At 37.0% G+C, this 26,009-nt stretch overlaps 1 protein-coding gene across 1 annotated transcript in view; it reads left to right on the forward strand.

Annotated features, from left to right (window-relative positions):
* Positions 1-26,009, forward strand: part of ADGRV1 (adhesion G protein-coupled receptor V1) — a 232,189-nt gene that overhangs the window by 84,682 nt on the left and 121,498 nt on the right. The window contains exons 57-73 of the mRNA XM_087715712.1: positions 821-1,000; positions 2,756-2,920; positions 3,617-3,734; positions 6,044-6,167; positions 8,050-8,188; positions 12,063-12,248; positions 13,291-13,523; positions 14,395-14,543; positions 16,509-16,710; positions 17,431-17,650; positions 19,198-19,437; positions 19,772-19,921; positions 20,568-21,041; positions 21,694-21,837; positions 22,673-22,844; positions 23,750-23,885; positions 24,229-25,076. Coding sequence (XP_087571838.1) covers positions 821-1,000; positions 2,756-2,920; positions 3,617-3,734; positions 6,044-6,167; positions 8,050-8,188; positions 12,063-12,248; positions 13,291-13,523; positions 14,395-14,543; positions 16,509-16,710; positions 17,431-17,650; positions 19,198-19,437; positions 19,772-19,921; positions 20,568-21,041; positions 21,694-21,837; positions 22,673-22,844; positions 23,750-23,885; positions 24,229-25,076 — 3,880 coding nt within the window. The remainder of the gene's footprint in view (positions 1-820; positions 1,001-2,755; positions 2,921-3,616; positions 3,735-6,043; positions 6,168-8,049; positions 8,189-12,062; positions 12,249-13,290; positions 13,524-14,394; positions 14,544-16,508; positions 16,711-17,430; positions 17,651-19,197; positions 19,438-19,771; positions 19,922-20,567; positions 21,042-21,693; positions 21,838-22,672; positions 22,845-23,749; positions 23,886-24,228; positions 25,077-26,009) is intronic.

A 26,009-nucleotide genomic window follows, 5' to 3' on the forward strand; every position in this document is an offset into this window, starting at 1 on the left:
CAGGATGCTTTTCCCCTTTCTTACATTTTAAGTATGTACAAAGCACATGTCTATGCATAAATATTCAAAAATAAGTTTCATTGACTTAGTGAGGTCTGAATAGCTTTTAGCCAACAATCTGTGTGGTTCTAATATAGGATGGCAAATAGGGTCCTTTTTTCATGGCTGATTGTGATTGGAGACCCACTTACATTCACTATAAATGTATTAAACCATGAAAACCATTAATTGCTGTAAAATGAGAGCCTCATTGAAGTCTGACTCATGTTCATATTTAAAGTACTATGAAACCTACCAAACTTCTGGAAGTTGGTGTAACTCTATTCATATATTTTTTTCCTTAGCAACTTTTCTGTTTTGGATCTATTATCTAATGCCATTAAAGTAAAGAAACAATGCATTTTATATAGATATATTAAAAATGGATATTTTGTTTCTAAATGTGCCAGTGAATCCTACTACATTTAGTAGTTTCCCTACTTTTTCCACTAAGTGGACTTTGCTTCAGAACCCTGTACTGACACAGCTTGTACCACTTCAAGCCTTGCTGCTTGTTTTTAAAGGACAGTGGAGACTATTTTGTAAAAGGGTTTTGTGGTGTTTTTAACTGTTTATGTGTATGATATGCATTATGCCAGAGTTGCCTTCTTTGAGGTTCATTTTATCTATTTATTTATTTATTAACCAAATTTATAAAGCTGCCCACCTCACCCGAACTTTCATTTCCATTTCTATTTTGCTTCAGAATTAAATCTAAATGTCTTGAACACGTTCATGGTACTTATTTCATCTTTGTTTTTATTTTTAATTTATTTCCTAGGTTTCAGGAGTGATAGAGATCACTATCATAGATGATGATGCGGTTGAATTTTTGGAAATGTTCACTGTTACCTTACTTAGCGTGACAGGTGATGCAAGATTAGGTGATGATGTACAGGTGATGGTTACTATTGCACCAAATGATTCACCTGCTGGAGTGTTCAGTTTTGAAGAAAAGCATGTAAGTGAAATTATATTTAATGCCAGACACCTGCATATCACTTGCATATTCAAACCTTAATGTATAGATATGTCCAGCTAGATGCCCAATCCAGCTGAGACCAAAAGCAGTAGTAGGATATAAATAATAAGCGGCTGAAATTAGCCAAGATGCATCTGAAAACAAAATGTCTATTTAAAACTAATCCATAAATCTCAAAATACATATCACCTTGGATGTTTTTCATTGCATCAGAATTAGATAGCCAGATGTTATTCTCCTTCACATGACTATATACAGAGCAATTGTTTTAGGAACTATCCAGGTTCTAGTGCAGAATATTTTCAGGAAGGGATGTATAGAGGCTTTCACAATGGTATACACAGCAATTTCCTTTAAGCTCTTTGAACAGACAACTATAGATAGTTTACATGACGTCTATCCCCTACACCAGGAGGATTTAGCTCTGGATCATTTTCATCAATAAATAAATGAACGGGTATAATTTTTGACTCATTTGTAAATTGGGTTTTCTTTACTTAGTTTTAGGGTTTGTGTGGACAATAGATCATGTTTTATAACATGGGTATACAAAAATATTGAAAATTCCAAAAAATTCACAAACAACTAAGCACCACTGTAGATAGTCCATCCTTCCTTAGTATTTGTGTTTGGATTTAAATAAGGGGAGCTTTTCTAGTTAGTAAAATAGTAGCAGAATCTAGAAAAAGTGGTCTATAACTCTTTTCCCACTGTTGATAATTAGGATATCAAAAGAAGTATATGCTATTTTAAGGACTTCTAAGTGTCAACAATTGGGTGTAAAAGTAAAATTGAGTCAGGCATATTTTTTTTGGAAAAAAAAGTAGCAATTCTCAGATTGGATTAGCAGAAGTGATACCACAACTAGAACTTAATATTGTATGCAATAGCTATTTTATCAAGTGATTGTGTTTATCTAACAGATATATCTGTGTTTGCATATGAAGGTGCTAAATGGGACAAGAGAATAAATAAATAATGACGCTGCTCCTGCAAGCAGAATTATTACTATAGGCTGTCATATATAATAGTTTTGTTAATGAATTTATTGAGAAAGAAGATGTTTGACAATTAAGTACAATTTGTAGATAGAATTCTAACATAAATATATTTTGAATCATCCTCAAATTAGTCTTTGTTTACTAACTGGAACAAAAGAAAGATATTTATGTTCACATGAAAACATCACTGTACCATATGAACAGATTCAATGTTTACTTAGTATATTTATAATTTAACATTCTTAAGGACATAGAAGAAGAAACAATTTAATTGCTTTATAATTGTAGGCTTTATTTGAAAAACCAAAAGAAAAAAATAAATGGTCATAAAGTCTATTTTATTTCATTATTTATATTTTACAATTATTTTATACCGCTCCATGGGGCAGCTCTGGGCACTGTGCAATAACTATTGCTATTAATGGGCTTCTTTGAATGACTGCTTGTTTGAATCAAATCATTTGCCACATTAAACAGTTTTTAAAGGGGAATGTGATTAAACAGAGAAAGTCCCTTATGCAGAGATCCTCTTTAGTCTTATTGAGAGAGGCTGCATGTGTGCATTTCTCCTTCTTGTTGGCAGATTCTGGCACCAGGTACTGACAGGTAGGCTGCTGGTTCCAGCAATGCATCAAAAGTGCAATGTGTGGGACATAAAGGAAGCTCAACACTGACATATTTTGCTTGTTATTCAATATTGGTCTCCGTAATACCAATGCTTTTCTTGTTTCAGGTAACAGTGAAAGAACCTCAGTCAATACATGATCCCACAGCAAATGTCTTTCTCACTGTAAGTCGAAGTTCAGGAGGCCAAGGAGAAGTCCAGATTCTTTGGAAACTTGAGGAGGCAGCTAGATATGATCTCACTCCTCTCAATGGTACTATTTTCTTTTCTGAGGTACAGCCCCTTTTGCCACATCACTTTTTAAATGTTGTGTTATTATTTATTATTTTATTTTAAGTCAAGCTTATGTACATATGTTATATCATATTTTATGTATTCTCATTGCTTTCTTTTTCATTGTGTGTTTTATTGTTCTATTATTTTGCTTCTGTTTTGTTTACACTCTCTTAATTTCTTTCTTTTTATTGTTGTCAGCTGCCTTGAGTAGCCCATGGCAAGATAGGCGGCAAATAAATTTAATGAACAAATAAATAAATAAATAAATACATTCATTTCACAAATAATTTTTTAACTGCATATTTTCTGTGGTTAAATAATCTATCAGATTTATTCAAATAAAAATATTGATGTGAACCTAACATATTTGCACTGTTAGCCACATGTAGAAAGTAGAAATGCAAATATACAATTATGAATTTGATATTATTCTAGTATTTAAGACAAAAGTGTTCATTTTTTTGCTTATGGTTTAGTGATTTTCTCCTGTTTAACAACATTTCCCCCTGAATATATTTCTTAAAAGGGTTAAAATTCTATTCTTATCTCCTAAAATGTATTAATTCAATTTAGTGTTTTCCTCTTTTGAAACTAATTTCATTTGATGATTTTAATTTCATTTAATGTTGTTTTCCTTTTTTAGTATACTAAATTATAGCTCTAAGATATATAATCTTTTCCAATTTTATGCAGATGGAATCTCAGAAAACCATAATTTTGCAGGCAATTCAAGATGATGTTTTGGAAGGTGATGAACATTATTCAATTCATCTGGTGTCTACTGATAACACAGAAATATCACCTGTAAATGGTAAACACACTCATTTAATTGCAATGATGCCAGACAGGTCTAATTAACTTTATTTTTCCCCTTATCTGCAGTGTTTAGAAAACTATGGCATGCCATGATTAGACTGAAATAAAGAAAATACAGAGAATGTGGCTTGTTGACTTTATTCATAAGTTCTTTTATGTTGACATATTACTTTTGCTATATTGGAATTGTAACATTTTTGAAAAGTATTTAATTCTTAAATAGAGGTCTTTTTTAACTAAGTAGTTACATGTTATCAGCCTCTACTTTCCTTGCTTGCTATCGGCTGCCATAGAAACAGGGAGGGGGGGCTTGAGATATTTGGGAGGGGGAATTACAGGTGCTGGAGGAGTTATGAAGAAGGAAGTTTTGTTCTCACCATCTTCTGCACATGCTGGTGGCCTGTGTTTGGACTTGGTCAACGCCAACCATCTCGCATAACAACTTGATGAGGCTTTTTGAAGATGCACCCCACATGACACCTTAGGGAATTGCATATTGGACATTGGATTGGGGAATTGGGGGGAGGGTGCATTTGATGTGTACTTGTTCATGCTTTTTTGACTCAGATTTTACTTTCCTTTTTGCTGCTTTCAATTCATACCTAGTAAAAGTACTTTATCTCTATTCAAATGGAGTTAAGGTTTTTCTTTCTTGGATATTGAATGCCTGACACATGTGGTATTTGAGGCTTTTGAAAACATATGTTGAGGTTAACCTTGTTTTTCAACTATGAATGCTGAATATTGTCCTGGATATTGGCTTTGACTGTGTATTTCACAGTATTGTCGCAAACTGGACTGCAAACAGAAAGAACAAGCTTTTGATAAGTAGATTTATTGTGGAAGAATTAACAAAGCCATAATGAAAGAATTTGCATGATTCTTATGTCTCAAATACAAGCTCTATTTGAAGAAAAATAATGGTTTAGATTCTTACATTACACTCCTACCCACAAGGTTTTAATTAACTTAAATTACTTTATTATGTTACATTGTTTAAATTAAATTAAAGTAGTGGATCAAGAAAATGCGGTGGATATAGTATTCTTAAACTTCATTAAGATATTTGATAAAGTAGATCACAGACTGTTGCTTGGTAAGATAGAGCAATGTGAGATAAAAAGTACCGCATCAGGCCCTATACAACAAGATGGAGTTCAGTAGTGCACTTAGGAAAACACAATGCATGGGTACACAATAGGCAGTATATGGCTTAACAGTAGTGTCTGTGAGATGAATCTAAGTGTCCTGGTGGACCACCACTTAAATATGAGCCAGCCATGTGCTTTTACCTTTCAAAAAAGCCGCTGCTGTCCGAGGAATGACATGATAGCTGTCTTCCAATACTTAAAAGGCTGTCACAGGGGAAAGAGAGATGATTTAGTATCCATAGCATCTGAAGAGAGGACAAGAAGCAATGGGTGGAAGCGCATCATAGGAAATCCAATCTGGAAATGAGGAATTGTATTGGACAGTGAGAAGAATTAATCAATGGAATAGTTTGCGATCTGGAATTCTGGTACTCCATCGCTGGAAGTTTTCAAGAAAAGATTGGACAAACATTTGTCCAGAATATTATAAGTACTCCTGCCTTGAGTAGTGGGTTGTACTAGAAGACCTCCAAGGTCCATTCTAGTGCTATACTTCTATGAATCTGTGAAAATGAGTTACCTTACTTGACTTTAGGGGACAGTATAATCGACATAACTAGAAGTTACTCTTTGGACAGGAGGGACAGTTTCACCTGTCCTTTGCTTTGGAAATAAACTAATGATTTAGTTTTAGCTGTTTTTATCTGACCTGCTAAGTATTTGTTCCTATAAGCATCATGGCTAATATCTCCAATTAGAATGAGGTGAACTAATTTTAAATCCACTTTCAACTATGGAGGTTCATTAGCTTATTTTGGAACAGTCACTACCAATTCACAAGACTTTTGTTGTAGGATACAAAATTAGAGAAGGGAATGTACACTATCTTGAGATCCTGAAGAAAAAGCAGAATAGAAATTTAAAAAATAAACAACTATATAGTCCTGATAATTAATATATGTTGAATTAGTCTTCCAAATAAAAATATAGAATTGCATCCTGAATGTATCTTAACATTGACTGGAGATTGGGTATGATTAAATATTGACACTTAATAATGGAACTTTGCTAATTACATTTTTAAAAGAATTTGTTGGTAATATGCTGAGAATAGAATGAGAATTATGTAATAGTTATATTATTGCTTTGTGTTGATTTAAAAAAAAATCTTTCACCAATCAGCTTTTATTGGCAACCCCATATATGTTTACAGGTATGGCAACTATTACTATCCTGGCAGATCAAGGAGCTTCTGGAGTTGTTGGGTTAGCTTCACAATCCACCGATGTCCTGATTGGGGAGCCTGTAGGAAAATATAACGGAACTGCCTTTATTGGGTAGGCAATCATTTCATTTTGTATCTTTGCTATAAAAATTGTTCACAGTTTGTGTAAGTATTTAACCACAACTCAAGAGGTGTGTCTTGCTAGCAATTAACTACTTTAGGGTCATTAAAATGCTCCATGTTTTTAATGCTGGTTCCTTTAGCCTTTGGTAGTTTTTGATATGTTAAATAATTTTAAATTTTCCTATTTATCATAAAGAATTCTAAGTATAAAATTAACTGTGTGTACAACACATGCAGAGGGACACTCAGATATAGTTATTGTAGGCACCAGGCTATCTTGGAGACTGGGAGATCTAGTCTTGCCTTAGGCACAAATTCAACTGGATGAACTTTAGCAGACATTCTCCTGAATCATAGAAAGAAGGCATTGGCAAACCCAAAAATGTTGATGATGGAAAATGCCCAGCCAGGCATGGGGAGGCCCCAAGTGCAGAACTAGCCTCGAATCCTTGCGCAGCCTCAAGAGATCGAGAATTGATCCCCCTTTATCTTAATAGAGTCTTATCTATCTATTCCCAGGTGAAGACTGGCAGTCTGGGAAGATTCCTATATAATAGGCAGAATGTAATAATAAGTAACATGTGAATCTGGTTGATTGTGCCTGACAGTTGCCAAAATAACTGCAGAGGCTTGCTAAGTAGTTGCTAGGAAAAAAAATGCCAATATATTCATGGGCATCTATATATGCTTTGGTATAAAATCTTCAAAATTGTTGAGAATATGTTTCATTAACATCTAAAAGGGTAATACTAATTATTTCAATAATTAATTACTGTAAATACCCAATAAACATGTAAATATGAATTAATTACATTTATTTTAATATTTTACAGTCTCTTTTTTAAGGTAGCATATTTGAGGTCGTTGCCTCTTTTGAGGGGAAAATGTGTTTGAAACACATGGATCATTCAAGTTATACAAGTCATACTTTTAAAGCAATTTCACAATGAATATTTGAAAGGATGAAAGCTTCCTAAATGAACTACAATATGTGCTTGAGAAAAGTCATGCTTGATTTAAAGAGATGTAGGCAGATACCAAATGGGTTTTTTTTTTTGCATATGTTCCAAAGTACCTTTTCATCTTGGTAAAAGTAAGAGCTACCCTGCTAAATGAGAGAATGTAGCAGTTTTAAAGAAAATCTGGCCTAATATAGTCATGACACAACATACTATATTGTTTTGGAAAAGTTCTTAACTTCTTTCCAGTGATATCTTGTAATACAAAACAACATCAGAAAACTGTAGAATTGGTGGTTTACAACTGCAAATCATGTGTGAATTATTAGTACAAATAAAACAAAGTATTTTTATATTTCTTAGTGATTCATATAAATTTAGATATTTAGCTGTTGAATATACAGTAAACTCATTTAGAAAAATATCAAGTTATTTTGTTATTATTCAGAAAGAAAGAAAAAATAAACTGTAAAATTGGTTGAAGCATTTGTACTAAGTATCTGGGAATGGTATTGGACCAATACTGAGTAATATTTCAAACATGACCAGTAGTGGGTTCTGGATCTGTACCGGTTGGAACAGGCCCAGCGTTGTCCACATGGACGCGCACAGCACCTGCGCACATGCGCACAGCCCATGCATGCATCTTACTGTCCAGTGACATCTCTGCGAGCCTCTGCGATGCTCCAGCTGCTCAGAGGAGTGTTGCGCAGGTGCTGTATGCGCCGTGTGCGGAAACAGAAGTGTTGAAGACTTTAAAGGACAGGTAAGAAGCTCGGGCAGGCAGGTGGGCCCTCCGGAGCACCATATCGGAACTGTACCTGGTGTTCTTGGCAGGCTCTGGTATGCCCATACTGGGGCATACCGCCTGCAACCCACCACTGAACATGGCAATTTCTTTTTGTTTGGCAGTCTAGTTCGTGGCCCAGGGATCTTTGGAGAAATTACAATCTCTTGGATTATAACATCACCTGACCAAAAGGAATTTGCTGATGTATCGGGAACTGTCACTATGAGAGACCAGCAGTCTGCTGCTGTTATACGGATTCAGGTATAAATTGATTTCAGTAGTCAATACTGACTTGGAGACACAAATACAACTTTAATATTAGGAATGGAGGTCCTTTGTTCTTTATTTTAACTTTTTTCTTTGAAGTTTGTGAAGTTTGATCACTAACCAATTGCTTTGCGTCTTTCAGTTTTACTGTTTTTAATTTGTGTTTGATAAGATTTCTTGGGAGATATTTTTCTTTAAAGGCAAATCAGAGATCTTTTAAAGAGGAACATAAAATATGGTTATGCATTTCCTGGTGCAGTGCAGCACTGGTAGAGAGTCTTGCCAGCATATTTGTATTGGTAATGGTAACATATCATCCATAGATCCATAGATCATCCACTTTTATTACCCTATGACTCTTGTATTTTATGTGTTTTAATCACTACGTGGGGACTGTTTGAGTGTATAAATGAGTATGCTTGATTCGGAGGACCTGCCGGGAACTGCGGGGGCTATGGGGGTGGCTGAGGGGGCTAAAGACACGGGAGAGGGTCGGGGTATCGCGGTCGTGACAGGGAGGGGCAGATACGGCGGGGACTCTAGGGCAGGCCATTACCGGGGAAGGAGGGTTCGCTACATCACAGAGATCCCTCCTTCCGGCCCTAGGAGTCCCACTCCAAGACCAGATGGTGTAAGTAATCAGGACCCTGGTCTCAGGCTGTTGTCGCTAAATGCCAGGTCTGTTGTACATAAAGCACCTCTCGTCCGGGACTTAATTTTAGACAAGAGGGCAGACCTGGCATGTATTACTGAGACCTGGCTGGGCCCAGAGGGAGGAGTCCCCCTTGTAGAACTGTGCCCAGAAGGATTTCAGGTGCTGCATCAGCCGAGAGCCCAGGGAAGGGGTGGGGGTGTGGCCGTTGTTATCCGGGAGTCGTTAGTTCCTCGTAGGGTCCCTGCTCCGGAGATTGTTGGGTGTGAGTCTTTGCTGTTAAAGTTGGACCTCAAGGGTCAAGTGGGTCTGCTGCTAACGTACCTGCCTCCCAACAGCGTTGCAGCAGCCCTCCCCTCGCTCCTCGAGTCAGTAGCCGAGCTGGCAGTTGAGTTCCCTAGGTTGATGGTCCTGGGGGACTTTAATCTGCCGACGCTCGGTGAAAACTCTGATGGGGCGCAGGAGTTCATGGCTTCCATGACAGCCATGGGCTTGACTCAAGTAATCCGAGGCCCAACCCATTCGGCGGGACACATGCTTGACCTTGTATTTCTCTCGGAGCAGTGGATGTGTGATCTTGGTCTGAGGGGGAGTGACATCATACCCCTGTCGTGGTCAGACCATTGCCTACTGAGGCTCGACTTCCGGAGGCCAAACCCCCACTGTAGGGAGGAGGAACCGACCAGGTGGTTCCGCCCCCAGGCGTCTTATGGAGCCAGTAAGGTTCCAGATAGAGCTTGGGGTTATTCCTGATACTTTCACCCACAGTCCGGCAGAGACTCTGGCTGCTGCGTGGCACTCGGCAGCGTCAGAGGCCCTCGACCGGATTGCGCCACTGCGGCCCCTCCGAGGCGGCGGATCCCGGAGACCACCTTGGTTTACCGAGGAGCTCCGGGAGATGAAGCGCCGGAGGAGATGCCTGGAGCACCGTTGGAGGTCCGATAAGTCCGCAGCGAACCGAGCAATGGTAACCACCTGCACCAGGGAATATACTAGGGCACTTAGGGCAGCCAAAAGATCACATATAGCCTCCCTGGTTGCGTCCGCTGAGTCCCGCCCAGCCGCCCTGTTTAGGATAACCCGCTCCCTGTTGAACAAAAGGGAGGCGGGGGAACCCTTGCAGGGCAGAGCTGAAGAATATGCCCAATTCTTAGCGGACAAAATTGCTCGGTTTCGGACGGACTTGGACTCCACACCTGCAGTTCCAGCCGAGACTCAGGGGGACCAAGTACAACAGCTCTGGGTTGAGTTTCAGGAGGTTACCCCCGGGGATGTGGACAAGGCCATGAGAGCTGTGAGTTCCTCCACCTGTGCTTTGGATCCGTGTCCCTCATGGCTGGTTTCTAACTGCAGTGAGGTGACACGAGGCTGGATCCAGGCGGTTGTAACCGCCTCCCTTCGGGAGGGGAACTTCCCCGCCGCACTGAAGGCGGCGGTGGTGAGACCCCTCCTGAAGAAGCCATCCCTAGATCCAGCTGTCCTTAATAACTACCGCCCGGTCTCCAACCTCCCCTTTCTGGGGAAGGTTGTCGAGAAGGTGGTGGCCTTCCAGCTCCAACGGTCCTTGGAGGAAGCAGACTATCTAGACCCCTTCCAGTCAGGCTTCAGACCCGGTTACAGCACTGAAACCGCCTTGGTCGCATTGATGGATGATCTCTGGAGAGCCAGAGATGAAGGACATCCCTCCATCCTGGTCCTCCTTGACCTCTCAGCGGCTTTCGATACCATCGACCATGGTATCCTTCTGCGAAGACTGCGGGAGGTGGGAGTGGGAGGCACCGTGTTACGGTGGTTCTCCTCCTACCTCTCGGACAGGTCGCAGTCGGTGTTAGTGGGAGGGCAGAGATCGTCCCCAAGGCCCCTGAAATATGGGGTGCCGCAGGGTTCGGTCTTATCCCCCCTACTATTTAACATTTACATGAAACCGCTGGGAGAGATCATCCGTAGGCACGGGATTAGATACCATCAATATGCGGACGATACTCAATTGTATCTGTCCGCCCCGTGCCAAATCAATGAAGCGGTTGACGTAATGGGCCGGGGGCTCGAAGCCGTTATGGACTGGATGAGGATTAACAAGCTTGTGCTCAACCCAGAAAAGACCGAGTGGCTGTTGTGTTTTCCTCCCAAAAATTCGGCCATTAATCCAACACTCAGGCTGGGGGGTCAAATTTTACACCCCTCAGAGAGGGTTCGCAACCTGGGAGTCCTCCTGGATTCACAGCTGTCATTCGACCATCATATAGCGGCTGTGACCAGGGGGGCATTCGCCCAGGTACGCCTGGTGCGCCAGTTGCGACCCTACCTGAACCGGGAGGCCCTCACAACAGTCACTCGGGCCCTCGTGATTTCTAGGCTGGAATACTGCAATGTGCTCTACATGGGGCTGCCCTTGAAGAGCATCCGGCGACTTCAGCTAGTACAGAACGCAGCCGCGCGAGTGATTGCGGGTGCACCCCGATTCACCCGCATTACACCTATCCTCCGCGAGCTGCGCTGGCTACCTGTTGATCTCCGGATGCGCTTCAAGGTGCTATTGACCACCCATAAAGCCCTACATGGCAGTGGATCTGGATACTTGAGAGACCGCCTTCTGCCAATTACCTCCCTACGGCCTATAAGATCTCATAGGTTAGGCCTCCTCCGCATCCCATCGGCCAGCCAATGTCGGCTGGCAACCACAAGGAGGAGGGCCTTCTCAGTAGCGGCCCCGACCCTTTGGAACGAGCTCCCCGTAGAGATTCGTACCCTCTCCACCGTCCAGGCCTTCCGCACAGCCTTGAAGAACTGGCTCGCCCGTCAGGCCTGGGGATAAGGACCACTACCCCGCCCGAATGTTGTATGCATGTTGCGTATTATTTTATTATGTGTTGTTGTCGTAGTATTGTATTGTATTGTATTCCCCTCTCCCTGGTTTCTGTGAGCCGCCCTGAGTCCCCCCAGGGAAAAGGGCGGCCTACAAATAAAATCAATTCAATTCAATTCAATTCATAGATGATAGCACTATGTGCTATGATGGTTGGTTTTCTAAGATAATGAACTTTTTGCTATAACTTATGTTGCCTCATTATTGTTTGACAATCTACCTTTCCTTTGCAGATATTGTTATTCAACTATATATCTTGGCTCAGACTTAATAACAAATATATGTTGTTCCATGTAGCATAGTGAATATTTCTATATGTTTTTCAACTTAATGTGTTCACTCTCATCTAGGCTCTTGATGATGATGTCCCAGAAGAAAAGCAACACTATCAGTTTCAGCTGACTGGTATTAGCAATGGCGGAATCATAGATGAAGCAGCCAAAACAGCAAATATCATAATGGCTGCTAGTGATTTGCCATATGGACAATTCACATTTTCTCAAGAAGTACTGCAAACAAGAGAAGATGATAAATGGGTAGGCAGAGTTTAAATCCTAATTTATTAGAACAGCTTTTCATATTATACATTGTGATAGAAGTTCTGTCGTAGATGTTAATACCAAGCACTATTAAGACAGCAATGGTTACTTTGGATTTTAATTCTATTTTGATTTAGATATCAATTATTTTTGTTTAATTAAATTATATTTATCAGATAATTTTCCGAGATATATTTTTCATGTTATATATTGGGGTGGGGTAGTGGTGGGATTCAAAAATTTTAGCTACCAGTTCGGTGGATGTGACTAGGTGGGAGTCATGTGACTGACTGGGTGTGGCCAACTTGATGTCACTCATGCCCACACCCACTCATGACCACACCCACTCCCCACTTAGCCACGCCCACAGGAAAAGGTAGGAAATTTTTAGGATTTTTCCCTTTCTACCACCACCCTCCCTTTGCTAGTCTCCCCTGTTTCCGTGCTTCCTCCCTCACCACCACTTCTTTCGTTGCTTACCTTCTGCTGGGAAGCGGCTAGCTGGCAAAGAAGTCTCCCAGCCACCTTCTCTTTGCATACCGGCTCTCAAAGAGGCTGGCGGCTGGCTGCAGGCCATTGAAAAGTCCTCTGGTCAGCGAAAAAGCAGCTGCCGTTGCTGCCATTTTCTTCACACATGCGCATCCCATTGCCTTGCAAGTCAAACTCATATCGTCATGATGGCGTCTTGTGATGTATTGTGACTTTTTCCCCCTTCGCTAAACCGGGCATGGGTGTGGCCAGCACTTGACGCATTGGGCCCGCAGGCTGGAGGTTTGACAGCCCTGCTATAGATCAAAGAACAATAAACTGCAACAGTCCAAATGGTATGTTTTTCTACTCTAGGAGAAAATGGATATCAGAGTTACAGTAAATCATGTTAGTAGAATTCAGTAACATGAATTTTTAAAATCCCTTTCCTGAAGGGGCTTGTACTAGAATCCTTGTGGTCCTTTCCAACTTAGAATTCTTTGATTCTGTGCTTACCTTTAGAGAAATCATGAAGGTGCATTTCATCTTAGAATGCAATTGTCTCCAATAGGCTAACATCACAGTTGTCCGTTCTCATGGATTTTACAAGCAAATTCACCTTTTGTATAAAACATTGAATGGTACTGCAGTGGAAGGCATAGACTTTGGTGTGACTTCAGAAGAGCTTATTTTCAAACCCACTGAAACCGTTAAAACTATTTATGTTGAAATCTATGATGATGATCTTCCAGAAGGTCCTGAGGATTTTTCAATAGTAATTACAAAAGTAGAATTACTGGAAAGGTAAAAACATAAAAGTCATCTTATAGAAAAATATTGCCCGGAGTCATTAAATATAAAATACTGTGTAGCAAATCTTGGTATCATAGTTGATTTTGTGATCAAGATCTAATGTAAAATTGAATTTAATATGGATGTACCTTATATTATAGTTCCCTTGCAAACCAGAAATGTAAAAACCGGGTTCATTCTAGTAGTAATAACTTATAATTTGGTGTTATTGCTGAATCAGTTACAGGTACTCCTCAGGTTATGATGGTAATGGGGACCAGACTTTCCATCACTAAGTAATGTCATAAAGTGTGATACCATGTGACCACATCACCTAACAACACCAATACCAGTAGTCCCATTGTCACTGTAACCCTGACTATGTGATTTAGTAGGAAGAGATGGGAGTTCCAGGCAAGCAAGTTGGCAGGTTAGAGATACATGTTAGAACTATATGAGAAGGGAAGTGCTGCAGGTGAATGCTAAGGAACGCAGATGGGGATGGGGGCTGCGGGTAGGTCCTTGGGAGTGTGGCAGTGTTGGTGGGTGCTAGGAAGTGAAGGTAGATGCTGCAGGTGGGGTGGGTGCCACAGGTGGGTACTAGGGATCATAGAGGGTTCCACAGATGGGGAGATGCTATGGGCAATCAGAGTGTGGCAGCAGCAGGGGACAGTTGTAAATGACTGGCCTGAATGTTGATCACGTAACTGCAGGAATCTGCAATGGCCGGAACTTCAAGAAGCATTAAATTCATTACTTCAGCCCCATCATAATGAGTGAGCATAACTTGAGGACTGTCTAATACAAAGAAATAAGAGCATATAGGGACATGAAAGTATTGCCTTATTTATTTACTATTTTTATCTTCATATACTTTTGCAAGTGGATTTGATTTTACAATGAAAGAAAATGGATTGCAAATTGACCAGCCACCTGAGATAGGAAACGCTTCAGTAATAAGAATCATTATATCAAAAAGTGACAATGCAGAAGGCATCATTGAATTTGATCCCTCCCATGCAAGACTTGAAGGTATGGTAGTTCCTACTGCATTATTTCAGTCATTTATTTTATTTCAGGATCCAGCAAGAAAAACATTCTGCCCCTGGCTAAAAAATAGTAACCACTTTTCCTTTTGTGTTAGTTAGCTTTTAAACAACAACAATAATTAAAAAATGGCTTTTATGTTCATTTTCTTATTTTCTTTTTGTATTTTGATCCATGAACACAAATTGAATAAAAGAAAAAAAGTATGAAGTAAAGGAAACAAACTGTAAAGGAAAAAAATAAAATGAGAAAAGGCATAGTGGATGGAAAATAAAAAAAATAATCAGTAAATAAGCAGAATTCACAATTTCCAGCGAAGATGGCCAACTGGCCAATCCAAAATGCTCCAGACCAAAGTACTTTCAATTTACAAACAAGCAAACTCAGTTCCCTAAGTTTACATAATTCCTGGGTTAGTGAGAGTCCCTGAATCACCCCACAAGATCACCATTCCATACAGCAGTGGTTTGCAAAGAGATTCTGAAGCAGAGCTCTGAAGCAACTGAGTGAGCTGGCCATAAACTGGGAGGTGGGGCTGCAATCACTTTGTTGTTGAAAAAACCAATTCTCATAAAATATAACATTCCTTATTTCATGGCTTAAATAATTGAGTATTTAAGATTTATTGAGCATGTAAAAATCAGACTCATATAATCTTGAGAAATCATTCTAAATCACTGCAGACTACTATTTATCATTGTCTAAAATAAATGGACATGAACATAAAAAACCACATGAAAAAATACTAAAAACAATCAACTAAAAACAATATTAAATACTCAATTTCCTCCCATTGTACCTGGCAAGTGATTACATCAACTTATTAATAAATATTCAAATTGTTTCTAGTAACTACAGTATTTAAATCAAATATTGTCCCTTAGTAAACGTATTACATTGCTGCCAAGTTGGTTTCCCTGTCTGTTATTGTAGGCAAAGTGTCTCTTTTCTAATGTGAGCCAATTTATGCTTTTGAAAATCATTGTATATTATAATAAAATTGTGATATATTTTATTTACTGGAAAGATTTCTACTAGAAAAAACATCGTTTAAATTCAAGCTTTGTTGTTAAATATTTCTAGTACTTTTGAATGTGTTTACATGACTACTAAGTGAAATAAAATGTTCTTCCTGTATCACATTTCCAACTTTTATTTCTATATGTTTTATTCCTTTTCATAGCAGTACATTATGTAGGCGGGAGGGAGGGAGGGAGGAAGGAAGGCAGGAGGGAGGGAGGGAGGGAGGGAGGGAGGAAGGAAGGAAGGAAGGAAGGAAGGAAGGAAGGAAGGAAGGTAGTTAGTTTAATTTCCAATGCTTCCTGCCAATTTCCCACAGGAAACTCAGTGGGGAGCCAGAATCAATAATATTAACCTGGTTCTGTGTGATTCTACATTTTCTGGCCAGTTTGGGCTTTTGTTATTTCTAGTTCTGCATTTTCCATTTTCTGAACTAATAGATATATTACATGGCTTTTATCTTTCTTTACTGTGGACCTGCCTATAAATAAGGCAGTCCTTCTGAGCACAGAATCTGGCAAAGGCCTAAATATATCCATGTAATATATGGGGGAGGGAGCCTTCATATACAATTCAATAACATAAAAATGTTTTCATATACTTAAGAGCATTGACTTCATATATACTACACATATAAAAGAAGCAAAAGTTATCAGATTTCAAGGATAAACGTAAATTCCACAATTATAATTGTATCCCAGTGATTATATTTGTAGACAACTTTTGACAGAGGCTGAACATCTAATTTTATGAACTGAAGTGAATAAGAGGGCATTTATGTACAATTTATATAATCATGGCTTTTTATACAGCTATAATTTTGCACTCTTTTAAAACCAAACTTCCTGGCACTTAGAAGCTTACTTAAAAGTTAGAAGCTTATTCCTGCATTAGAACTTGTAATGCATCCTGTGTTTTCTTTTGTTTCAGTGGAAGAAGATGTTGGTTGGATAATGATTCCAGTATTTCGAAGATTGGGCAGTTACGGTTTTGTGACAGCAGATTTCATATCTAGAAGTATTTCAGCTCTTCCGGATGGGATTGATTATAGTATTACAAATAATTCAGTCATTTTTCATCATGGCCAAACACAGAGTTTTATAAGCATTTTAATCATAAATGATGAAGAAAGGTAAAGCTCTTTTTCTTATTTTTCATTCACTGCCCTACAATTATTCAAGAATTACATTTCACAGTCAGTGGCACTCATAACCAAATCAGTAAAACTTGATAGACATCATTGGTTACAGTATTTGTATAAGAGCCATGGTGGCTCAGTGGTTAGATTACAGTAATGCAGACTGCTCACTCCAGGAGTTCTGTTCTGAACAGATCAAGGTTTACTCAGCCTTCCATCCTTCCAAGGTCAGTAAAATGAGGACCCAATTGTTGGGGGCAATATGCTGACACTCTGTAAACAGCTTAGAGAGGACTCTAAAGAACTATGAAGCAGTATATAGGTCTAAGTGCTATTGCTATAAACATAGTTAATTAGAGTGGGCATAAAACTAGCCTGTTTTATTTAAAAAATTAAATTTAAATCATATGGCATTTCATTGCTTACCTTATTTTTCCAGAACAAATGTTTAAATTACAATTTCTACATATTTTTTTCTAGAAGAATTAGTGGTGTTATTATCAATTAGTTCTTTTTGTCCTGATCTATAACTTTAAATACTTCATGTATTATAATAATAATAATAACAATAACAACAACAATAACAATAATAATAATAGTAAATTTTATGAATATGAGCTGTAAAATTACTGGATGTTCATATTTCAGTGATATATGGGGTACTATAACTATGTGTGGTGACAACATTCATTCCATTCTTTGGTTTCTGATTAGAGAAAATGCTGAGCAGTTTGAAATCCAACTAATAGGTGCCAGCGGAGGAGCGGTTCTGGGACTTCACCTGGTGACCCAAATAACTATTGCTAAGAGTGACTCTCCACATGGGATTGTCCGCTTCCTCAATGAAAGCCAAATCATTCTTCCCAACCCCAATGTCTCATTAACACTGTCCTTGGTACTTGAAAGAGCTGGAGAATTGATAGGAGAGTCTCAGGTATGTCTATTTAATTTTTTAAAAAACTTTTTTTTATACTCTTTTTAGAATTTTATACTCTTCACTTGTTTTTTAAAACATCAATCAATTAAAGTTATAAAGCAGCCATCATTGATTTGGATAAGATTTATGGGAAATTTTTCCAGTTCAGTTTCAGAAAGGAATTGGTTGTGCTGATCCTTGCTTACCTTTATATGGATTCAAGGACAACCTGTTCTGAACAACCTATAGCTATAATGGACTAAGAATAATGTAACCTCCAATTTTATTACACACGTGTGTTACCCATGGCAAAGAACCTTGTGTTATTTTTAATTTCTCAAACATTAACAAAGCATGTTAATAATAAATAGACTGAAATGTATGCCAATATGTGCTAATATATGCTTAGAAAGGAAAAAGATAAAAGTAATTTCAATTTAATAAGATTCCACTCTCCATCCAAGCTCTAAATTATTATTTTTAATATTTATTTATATCTCATGTTTATTATTTACTAAATTCATAGGCCTATTGTAATGCTGCTTTCTTACATTGCTCAAAAGTTAATAATTTTGGAAATTTGCAATCTTATAAAAAGATTTGTGCATGGAGAAATGAACTGTGTTTTAATTGATAGATAAAATGTTGAATTTTTGTTTTCTGATTGTTTTAGTTTATGATCAATGAATACATCTGATTACTTTGTATTTGATTTATTCGATTTAGTTTCACTAAAGACTACCAAGTCACAAATATAGTTTTTTATGTAAACTCATGCTTCAGATCGGTCAACATGTCTTGATTCTTCTACCTGTAATATATCCCACCCATTCATGCAGCAATTTTATAGAGGCCAGCAAAATGTCTTGATCTGAAAATGTGTGTCTGAAGTCTAATATAAAGAAATGCAGTTTTAAATGAATGTTTGTGGATTTCAGGCATGCTTAGAACTAACATATTTAGAATATAAGTTATTCTTCATTTTATGCCCCATTGCGAGATGGATAATAATTCTTGTTTTTATACAGAAGTGCCTTATATAACCTTATGGCTTGTAATGATTTACCTTGTAAAAGATAATCAGTTCCTTCCCTCCTAACATTATGCTTTTAACCAGAATTTACCTGAGATAATTATTCTCTTCATTTTTATGAAGGTTGTTTTTGATTTTGCATCTCTTTTAAAAATTGCTGATTGGTAGATTTTCATATAATTTTACACATACACTATATTGCCAAAAGTATTCGCTCACCCATCCATATAATCAGAATGTGGAGTGAATACTTTTGGCAATATAGTGTATACATATATTGTGTTTCAGTTTTGGCAATATAGGTGGCTCATCAAGTAATTAATTAAAAGATAAATAAATGAGTTCATTTCTTTAATCTAAAGCCAGTTAAACATTTAGCAGATTAATTGAGCAAAAGGGCACACTTTCTCTGGGAATATCCACAAAAGATCTTTATATTGCACATTGATTAATATGTACTAAGAATATTTTTTTATGCTGTAGCACTTTTAAGTTATCAATAATGCTTTCTTAAAATATATGTCATCTGCAGATTATTTGGGACATTTTAGGACCTAATTCAGAGGTAATTTTACCTCCTATGAATAGTGACATCAGTGACCCAGTAAATGGATCATTTTATTTTGCGGAAGCAGAAGGTGGCTTGCGACATATCAACTTGAAAATTTATCCTCATGAAGAAGTTGAAGTTCAAGAAACCTTCATTATAAGGTTGCGTGCTATGAGGGGAGAAACAAGAATAGATCCCAAGGCTGCCAATATAACAGTAAAAGTAAATGATTTTATTAATAATAATAGTACTCTTTTGAGCTTTACTGTTATTTGTTTTATTTCTTTATTATTCTTTACAGCATCTTTTTATTAATGCTACAACATACAATCATATATGAGAAGGTTATAGCTTTTGTCATATAAAAAATAACTTTTGAAAATGTTTGAGCTGTTTTAACACAGGGGGACAAGAGTCTAAAGGTCACTTATAATAATGAGCACCATTACAGCACACCATTTAAAAAGGAAACATGTAATTAAAGTACTTGAATGTTCTGTGTACTGTATCACTAATTAGGAAAGCCAAGTATAACCATTACTTTTTCTTAACCTAGATTTTAAAGTTTGGTGATCCCAATGGGATAGTGCAGTTTGTTCCTGAATCCTTATCTCCAAAGACTTTTGAGGAACCATCAGCATCTGAAGGTCCACTGAATATTGTGCTTTCCATAAAGCGAATTCAAGGCATTATGGGGAACATCACGGTATTCGACTTTGGTACTTAGTTGTTTGTCCAATATAACTTCATTATGAGTGAAGAATTAAATCAATGGGAGATTAAGATAGATAAATATTAGATGACAGATAGATAAATAGACAGACAGACGAGCCAGTATGGTGTAATGGTTAAAGTATTGGACTAGAAGAAGTGGCCAGTTACTCCCAGTCCTAGACTTGGAATATATCAACCCATTTGGATCAAAGATGTATACTGAAATAGATTAATTTGGGATATTTTTATACAATAAGTAGGTAGATACATAAGTGGTAGCAAGTAGAAAAATACATCTATTAAGAGAAGGGATATCTGTCTACCTATGCACATACAATATATGCAAGCATATGACAGAGAAAATGTATGTTACATTTCTGAACTTCATGAATATTTTCTTTTTAAATATATATATTTTCCTAGTAAAATGTTTTGAAAAGGATATTTGTATGAACAACAAAATTTAAGAATTAATAATGATGGGGTTTCAGAGAAACTGAAAGTATGCTTGTTTGTTCTCAGAATATTGTTTTCAAATTGTAAAGTCTGTAACATCTAAACTATATAAAATTTCATTTCATTGCGACTTCAATATATTGACCAAAGCTTCTTTGTTTCTTTTAATTTAATTGTTATAGATTTACTGGAAATTAAGTAGTGATTCTGATACTACAAATGATTTTATAACTATGAGAGGTTCTGTTGTGATTCCTGATCTACAAAGGACTTCGAACATTGTAATTTCCTTGTTGCCTGATGATGTTCCTGAAATAGATGAGCATTATGAAGTGCAGCTTACTTCAGTGGAAGGAGGAGCTGATTTGGATCTGGAGAAAAGCATTTCTAGATTCATGGTGGTTGCAAATGATGAGCCATATGGAGTATTTGCCTTGTATGGTAAAAAACAGTCAGTACTAGTAGAGAAAGATCTCAGCCGGCTTATCCAGATTAATATTTCTCGGCATGCAGGGACTTTTGCAGATGTAATTGTAGAGTACCAAATTTCATCTTTCAATGAAGAAAAAGCAATCACACCAGCCAACAGAGTGGGAAAGCTACACATTAAAGCAGGCTCCAGTTATGGATTGAAAACAGTGCCAATATCCACCCAGGTCTGTTATTTCCCTTCCCACTGAAAGATCTTTTTAAATTATGATTGTAGTGTTTTGTAATCAAAAACAGTATTTTATGAGCTATAATTTTTTTATTAAGTCTTGGTTTTAATTTAGAAAAGCAGAAGAATCCTGTTTTAAGGTACATGAAGGAAAATGCACAGTAGTGAGTGCACATGCCAGTTTCTTGGGAAGCCGCTTTTTGATGTTGAAAGATGTATCTCAAAACTCTTATCCACAGTCCCTAAAAGTCATGTATATCAAAGAATGCATTTCCTTAGTCTATCTAGGTAACAAAGCTTAAACAAGATCATAACAGGTGACACTCTATATATTTGAATGTTCACAATGATAACAAAAGCAAAAGTGGTGGCTACATATTTCAAAATAATGTGTTCTATTAATATGATGTAATAGAAAATGACATGGCACTTACAGATTCTAAATAAATAATTTTGATAAAGTTAAAATTTGGTAGCCTTAATTTGCTGGTGTTTTTCATTATAATTTTAATGTTGCTTTCTATTAACTTTGGAGGAAAATTACATGTCTAAATAAGTCTTGCTTGAATTAAATATTTTAAAGTCTTATTTGAATGCTAATCTATAGATGTAATTTTTAATTACTATGTTTTATTATTATAAATTTCCAGGTATTTATTTCCCTTGGCATGAATTTGACCCTGGAACTGATCAATGTAACGTTAGTTAATATTAGTGCCAATATTGCGCCTAAAATATTAGAGACAGCCAGGTTGGTCTCTTTTCCAATTCCCAAAGAAGCTGCCAATTCTCAGGTAACTAGATTTATAGTTTCTAACAACTTAACAACCAGTGGAACACATTTTAATTTATTAGACATAACTGCCAGGTGTTGAAAGACCTGAATAAATTATTAGTACTGTATTATAACATCTTGATTTTTTTTTATTTTGGTTTTTATTTCTCACTACATATTTGGGGGCAAGCACATTCATGTATTTTTTTGCATCACCATTTTTCTCTCTTTGCAATTTGGCAGTGGTGGTAGGAAACAAAATATGAATCTTGTCATTCCTGGCTTGCAAATATAGCAATAGCAATAACAATAGCAGTTAGACATATATACTGCTTCATAGGGCTTTCAGCCCTCTCTAAGCGGTTTACAGAGTCAGTTATTGCCCCCAACAATCCGGGTCCTCATTTTACCCACCTTGGAAGGATGGAAGGCTGAGTCAACCCTGAGCCGGTGAGATTTGAACAGCCGAACTGCAAAACTACAGTCAGCTGAAGTAGCCTGCAGTGCTGCATTTAACAACTACGCCACCTCGGCTAAAATAACATCAGGTTATTTTAACTAGGTATTATAAAAAACTCATGTATAATATTTCATTTCCAATTGTCATTTGTTTTATAGTTGATATATATTTGCTTCTGGATTAAAACAAATATATGTAGTATATTTTAAACAAAACTTAAAATTTCAAAATATAGATTTATTGCACAAACAATGCAATATTTCTATTTCATGACATATTTCTATTACCAACAGCAGCAGTATTCCATATACAATTATTCAGTGCACATGGCTATAATTTTAGTTTGGATAAGATGTTGCCATAATTTCTAACAAAAACAGTATTTTCTTCATAGGTTGCCTTTGATTCTATTATCTTGCGCCTTAACAATATTACAGCAGGAACAACTCAAGCTGTTATAACTCGTAAAGGAATATATGGCTCCATTGTAGTAACTTGGAATTCTGGATATCCACTGGGGCTCATTCCACTATACCTTCACCAAGGCAGTACTATACCAGCCTCTGGTAAGTGCCATCATTTTGCTAGTCTTGAGGACAGTAGGACAATTCAAACACTTTGATAACAAAGGGACAGTAATAAAGAAAGAAAAAGAAATGAAGAAAGGAACTATGCTCAAGATTGAAGGGAATTATTTTACCATGAACTCTTTTTGTACCTTCAATTGTTTTCTTTTAATTTTAAAAAATGTAAAAACAATTCCTTGATTATTCCCTATCTGAATTTGGTTTATCACTCTCTTTTCTTAAACCATTTTTCCCTTAGGAAAATAGATAGTTAATTGTTATATCCAGGGCATACTTCACTGTACTTTATCATAACTTGACGTTGTAAACTTTTTGATATCTGGGATGTATACAGTGTAACTGCTTTATCCTTTCCTTTTAATCTGTTACTCAACAATGAGCAAACCTGAATGATGAATCAGTGTTTAAAGGGTCTTTTCCATCATTTCCTTTTGGTGTCTGTAGCATATTTTTGAATATAAAAGATAACAAAACACAAAGACCTGCAAATAGAACAAATGTGTCCCCCCCCCCAAAAGGAAAGATAATAGTAATAGATGCCTTGGGTGCAATCCCAAAACAATAGAGCACCAGTTGGGCACCATCGGCATTGACAAATTCACCATTAGTCAATTGCAAAAGGCAGTTTTAGTCAAAGTAGCTTGCATACTGCAACAATACCTCTAATACCATCAAACATCAATATCTGCCTATCCCAAGTCCTTGGAAAGGACTCAATAGGTAGATAAAAATGTCAAATCCAATCTGAACATCCATAACTGTGTGACAAACCATAATTTATTAAACTTGCATGCTGCCCAACTGGCAACAACTCATGATTTAATACTATTACTCTCTAACATTCCAGTAGCTTTCAATCTATCTCTTTTCCTTTTTCCTTCTAGGCACAGTTACTTTTTCCCATGGTGAACAAAACAAAACAATTTTATTGCAAGTTATTCCAAATGCAAATAGTCCTGAGGTGTTTGCTGTACATCTGGCTGCTGTGCAGAGTAATGCATCTGGTGGGGCTTGTCTAAGGTAAGAAAGTTATCACTCAAGTTGAATATTTGGTTTATCATCCTATTAGTACAACAAGGATTCCTCCCACCCCACCCGTTAATTAATTGACATTCATTATTTTCTTCTTTTGTCTAAGATAAAGTTACCACTTATCTGGACATATTAATAATTATGGAACCAAAATACACAATGACTAAACTTATGAACTGATATCATCATAAAGTTCTAAAACTGTTTCTTCAATTTGAACAAATGAACCCAATATGCTAATGTTTTTAAATGGATCTGTCTATTGAAGATGAGTTAAAACTGTCCTGCCTTTATCTTTCCACATTCAAGTGTCATATTTGTTTTATTTCAGATCAGATTTCATTATTGCTGAGATTGAGCCAATGGGAGTCTTTCAATTTGCTCCTAACTCAAGGAACATTTTAGTGAGGGAAGATGTTCTAACAATCAGATTAAATGTACAAAGACTTTTTGGTTATCAAAGCAATCTCACAAAGGTGTTCTATCAGACCACTGCAGGAAGTGCCAAATCATTAGAAGACTTTGAACCTGCTCATGATGGAGAACTTGTTTTTGGATTCCTTGAAATTAACACAGTGTTGGAAATCATGGTAACTGATGACAGCATTTCAGAAGGGGAAGAAACGTTTTTTGTGAATTTAACATCTGTGAATGTTTTAGATGTTCAGGATCTTAACCCAGCTTGTAATCCACGCCTGAATCCAGAATTTAGCATTGCATCAATTACCCTACTGGCTAGTGATGTCCACTATGGAATTTTAAGTCTTGAACCAACTATTATTTACACTGAAGAAGACAGCAATAACATTGCTTCCAACACTATTCTGATTCATATCAGAAGGACTCAGGGATTTGTGGGAAATATCTCTGTAAATATAAAAACTTTTGGTGCAATAAATGCCCAAAGTGGGGCAGATACATTTCCTTTTGAAATTATCCCTGTGGTTTCTAATCTTACCTGGGCAATCGAAGGTACGGACTTTGAAGAGATGGCTCTGTCTGTCACATTATTGGATGGGGAACGAGAAAGCAAAGTGTCTGTCACAATTCTTGATGATGATGAACCTGAAGGGGAAGAATTCTTTTATGTTGTTCTTTCTGAACCTCAAGATGGAGCCCAGATTACAGAAAGCATAGATGAATATGGGTTTAAAGGTTTTTCCACAATAATTATCAAAGGTAGACATATTTATGTTGTTTTAGTATATAAGCAAAATGCTGAGAGGAAAGAGAGTTCCTTAGTAAAATGGTACTGATATGCAAATAATAACTCTAAGTAAAAAACAACAACAATTAAGTGTGTATTCCAGAGTTTGTAATATAAATCATATACATTCTCTCGTTATCTGGACCATCATTTTCAAAGTAATTGTGACTGAAGAAGAAGAGAATATCTGGTAAATTTCTTGCATTTGACAATATAGATTGAAATTGAAACAGTGGCATTAGCATGTTTTCTTGTTGGATGTAATTGTAATAATTGAAGGGAAAAGATTATGATGAAAACAATGTAGAATTCATATAAAGGGTCTGTTGAAAAACTCAAATTTATTTGGTCAGTTTCATGTACTGGATAATATAAATTAGGCTTTGCAAACCAGAAAATAAGGGCAAATAAGGATGAGTTCAGTAAGGAACATGGATCTGAAGTTGATAACTAAGCATTTCCTTTTGGTTTAAAATTCAGATCAAAATATTGCGCATGTACGTGCATGCGCATACACCACACACACACACAATTGCATATTAGAAGCTTTGTATTCTAGTAAATCTTGAGAAGAGCTGTAATGATTCTATATGAGACTTATATTCTCTTATATTACCAACATGACTAAGAGATTAAAGACTGTTCTGTTTATATTTCCTTGTGTGAGGGATTCAATACATAAAAATTATACCTGAACAGACTTAAAAAAAAAAATTTGGGGAACAAAAGTAAAATTATCTCATTGTGTCTCCTGGGCTAACATTTACCTGTTTGTTGGACTGGTAAGAACAGAATCGTCTTTCTACATATCAGTTACTTTTGTTTACTAGACTGGTGTAATTGCCAATAATTAGCATCTGAATTTATCTGGAAAGATAATAAAAGGAAATTAACTTAAATAGGTT

This window comes from Thamnophis sirtalis, unplaced genomic scaffold, assembly GCF_051295495.1.
Source record: "Thamnophis sirtalis isolate CommonGarterSnake01/CBP01778 unplaced genomic scaffold, rThaSir2_p1.2 scaffold_5, whole genome shotgun sequence".
NCBI lineage: Eukaryota > Metazoa > Chordata > Lepidosauria > Squamata > Natricidae > Thamnophis > Thamnophis sirtalis.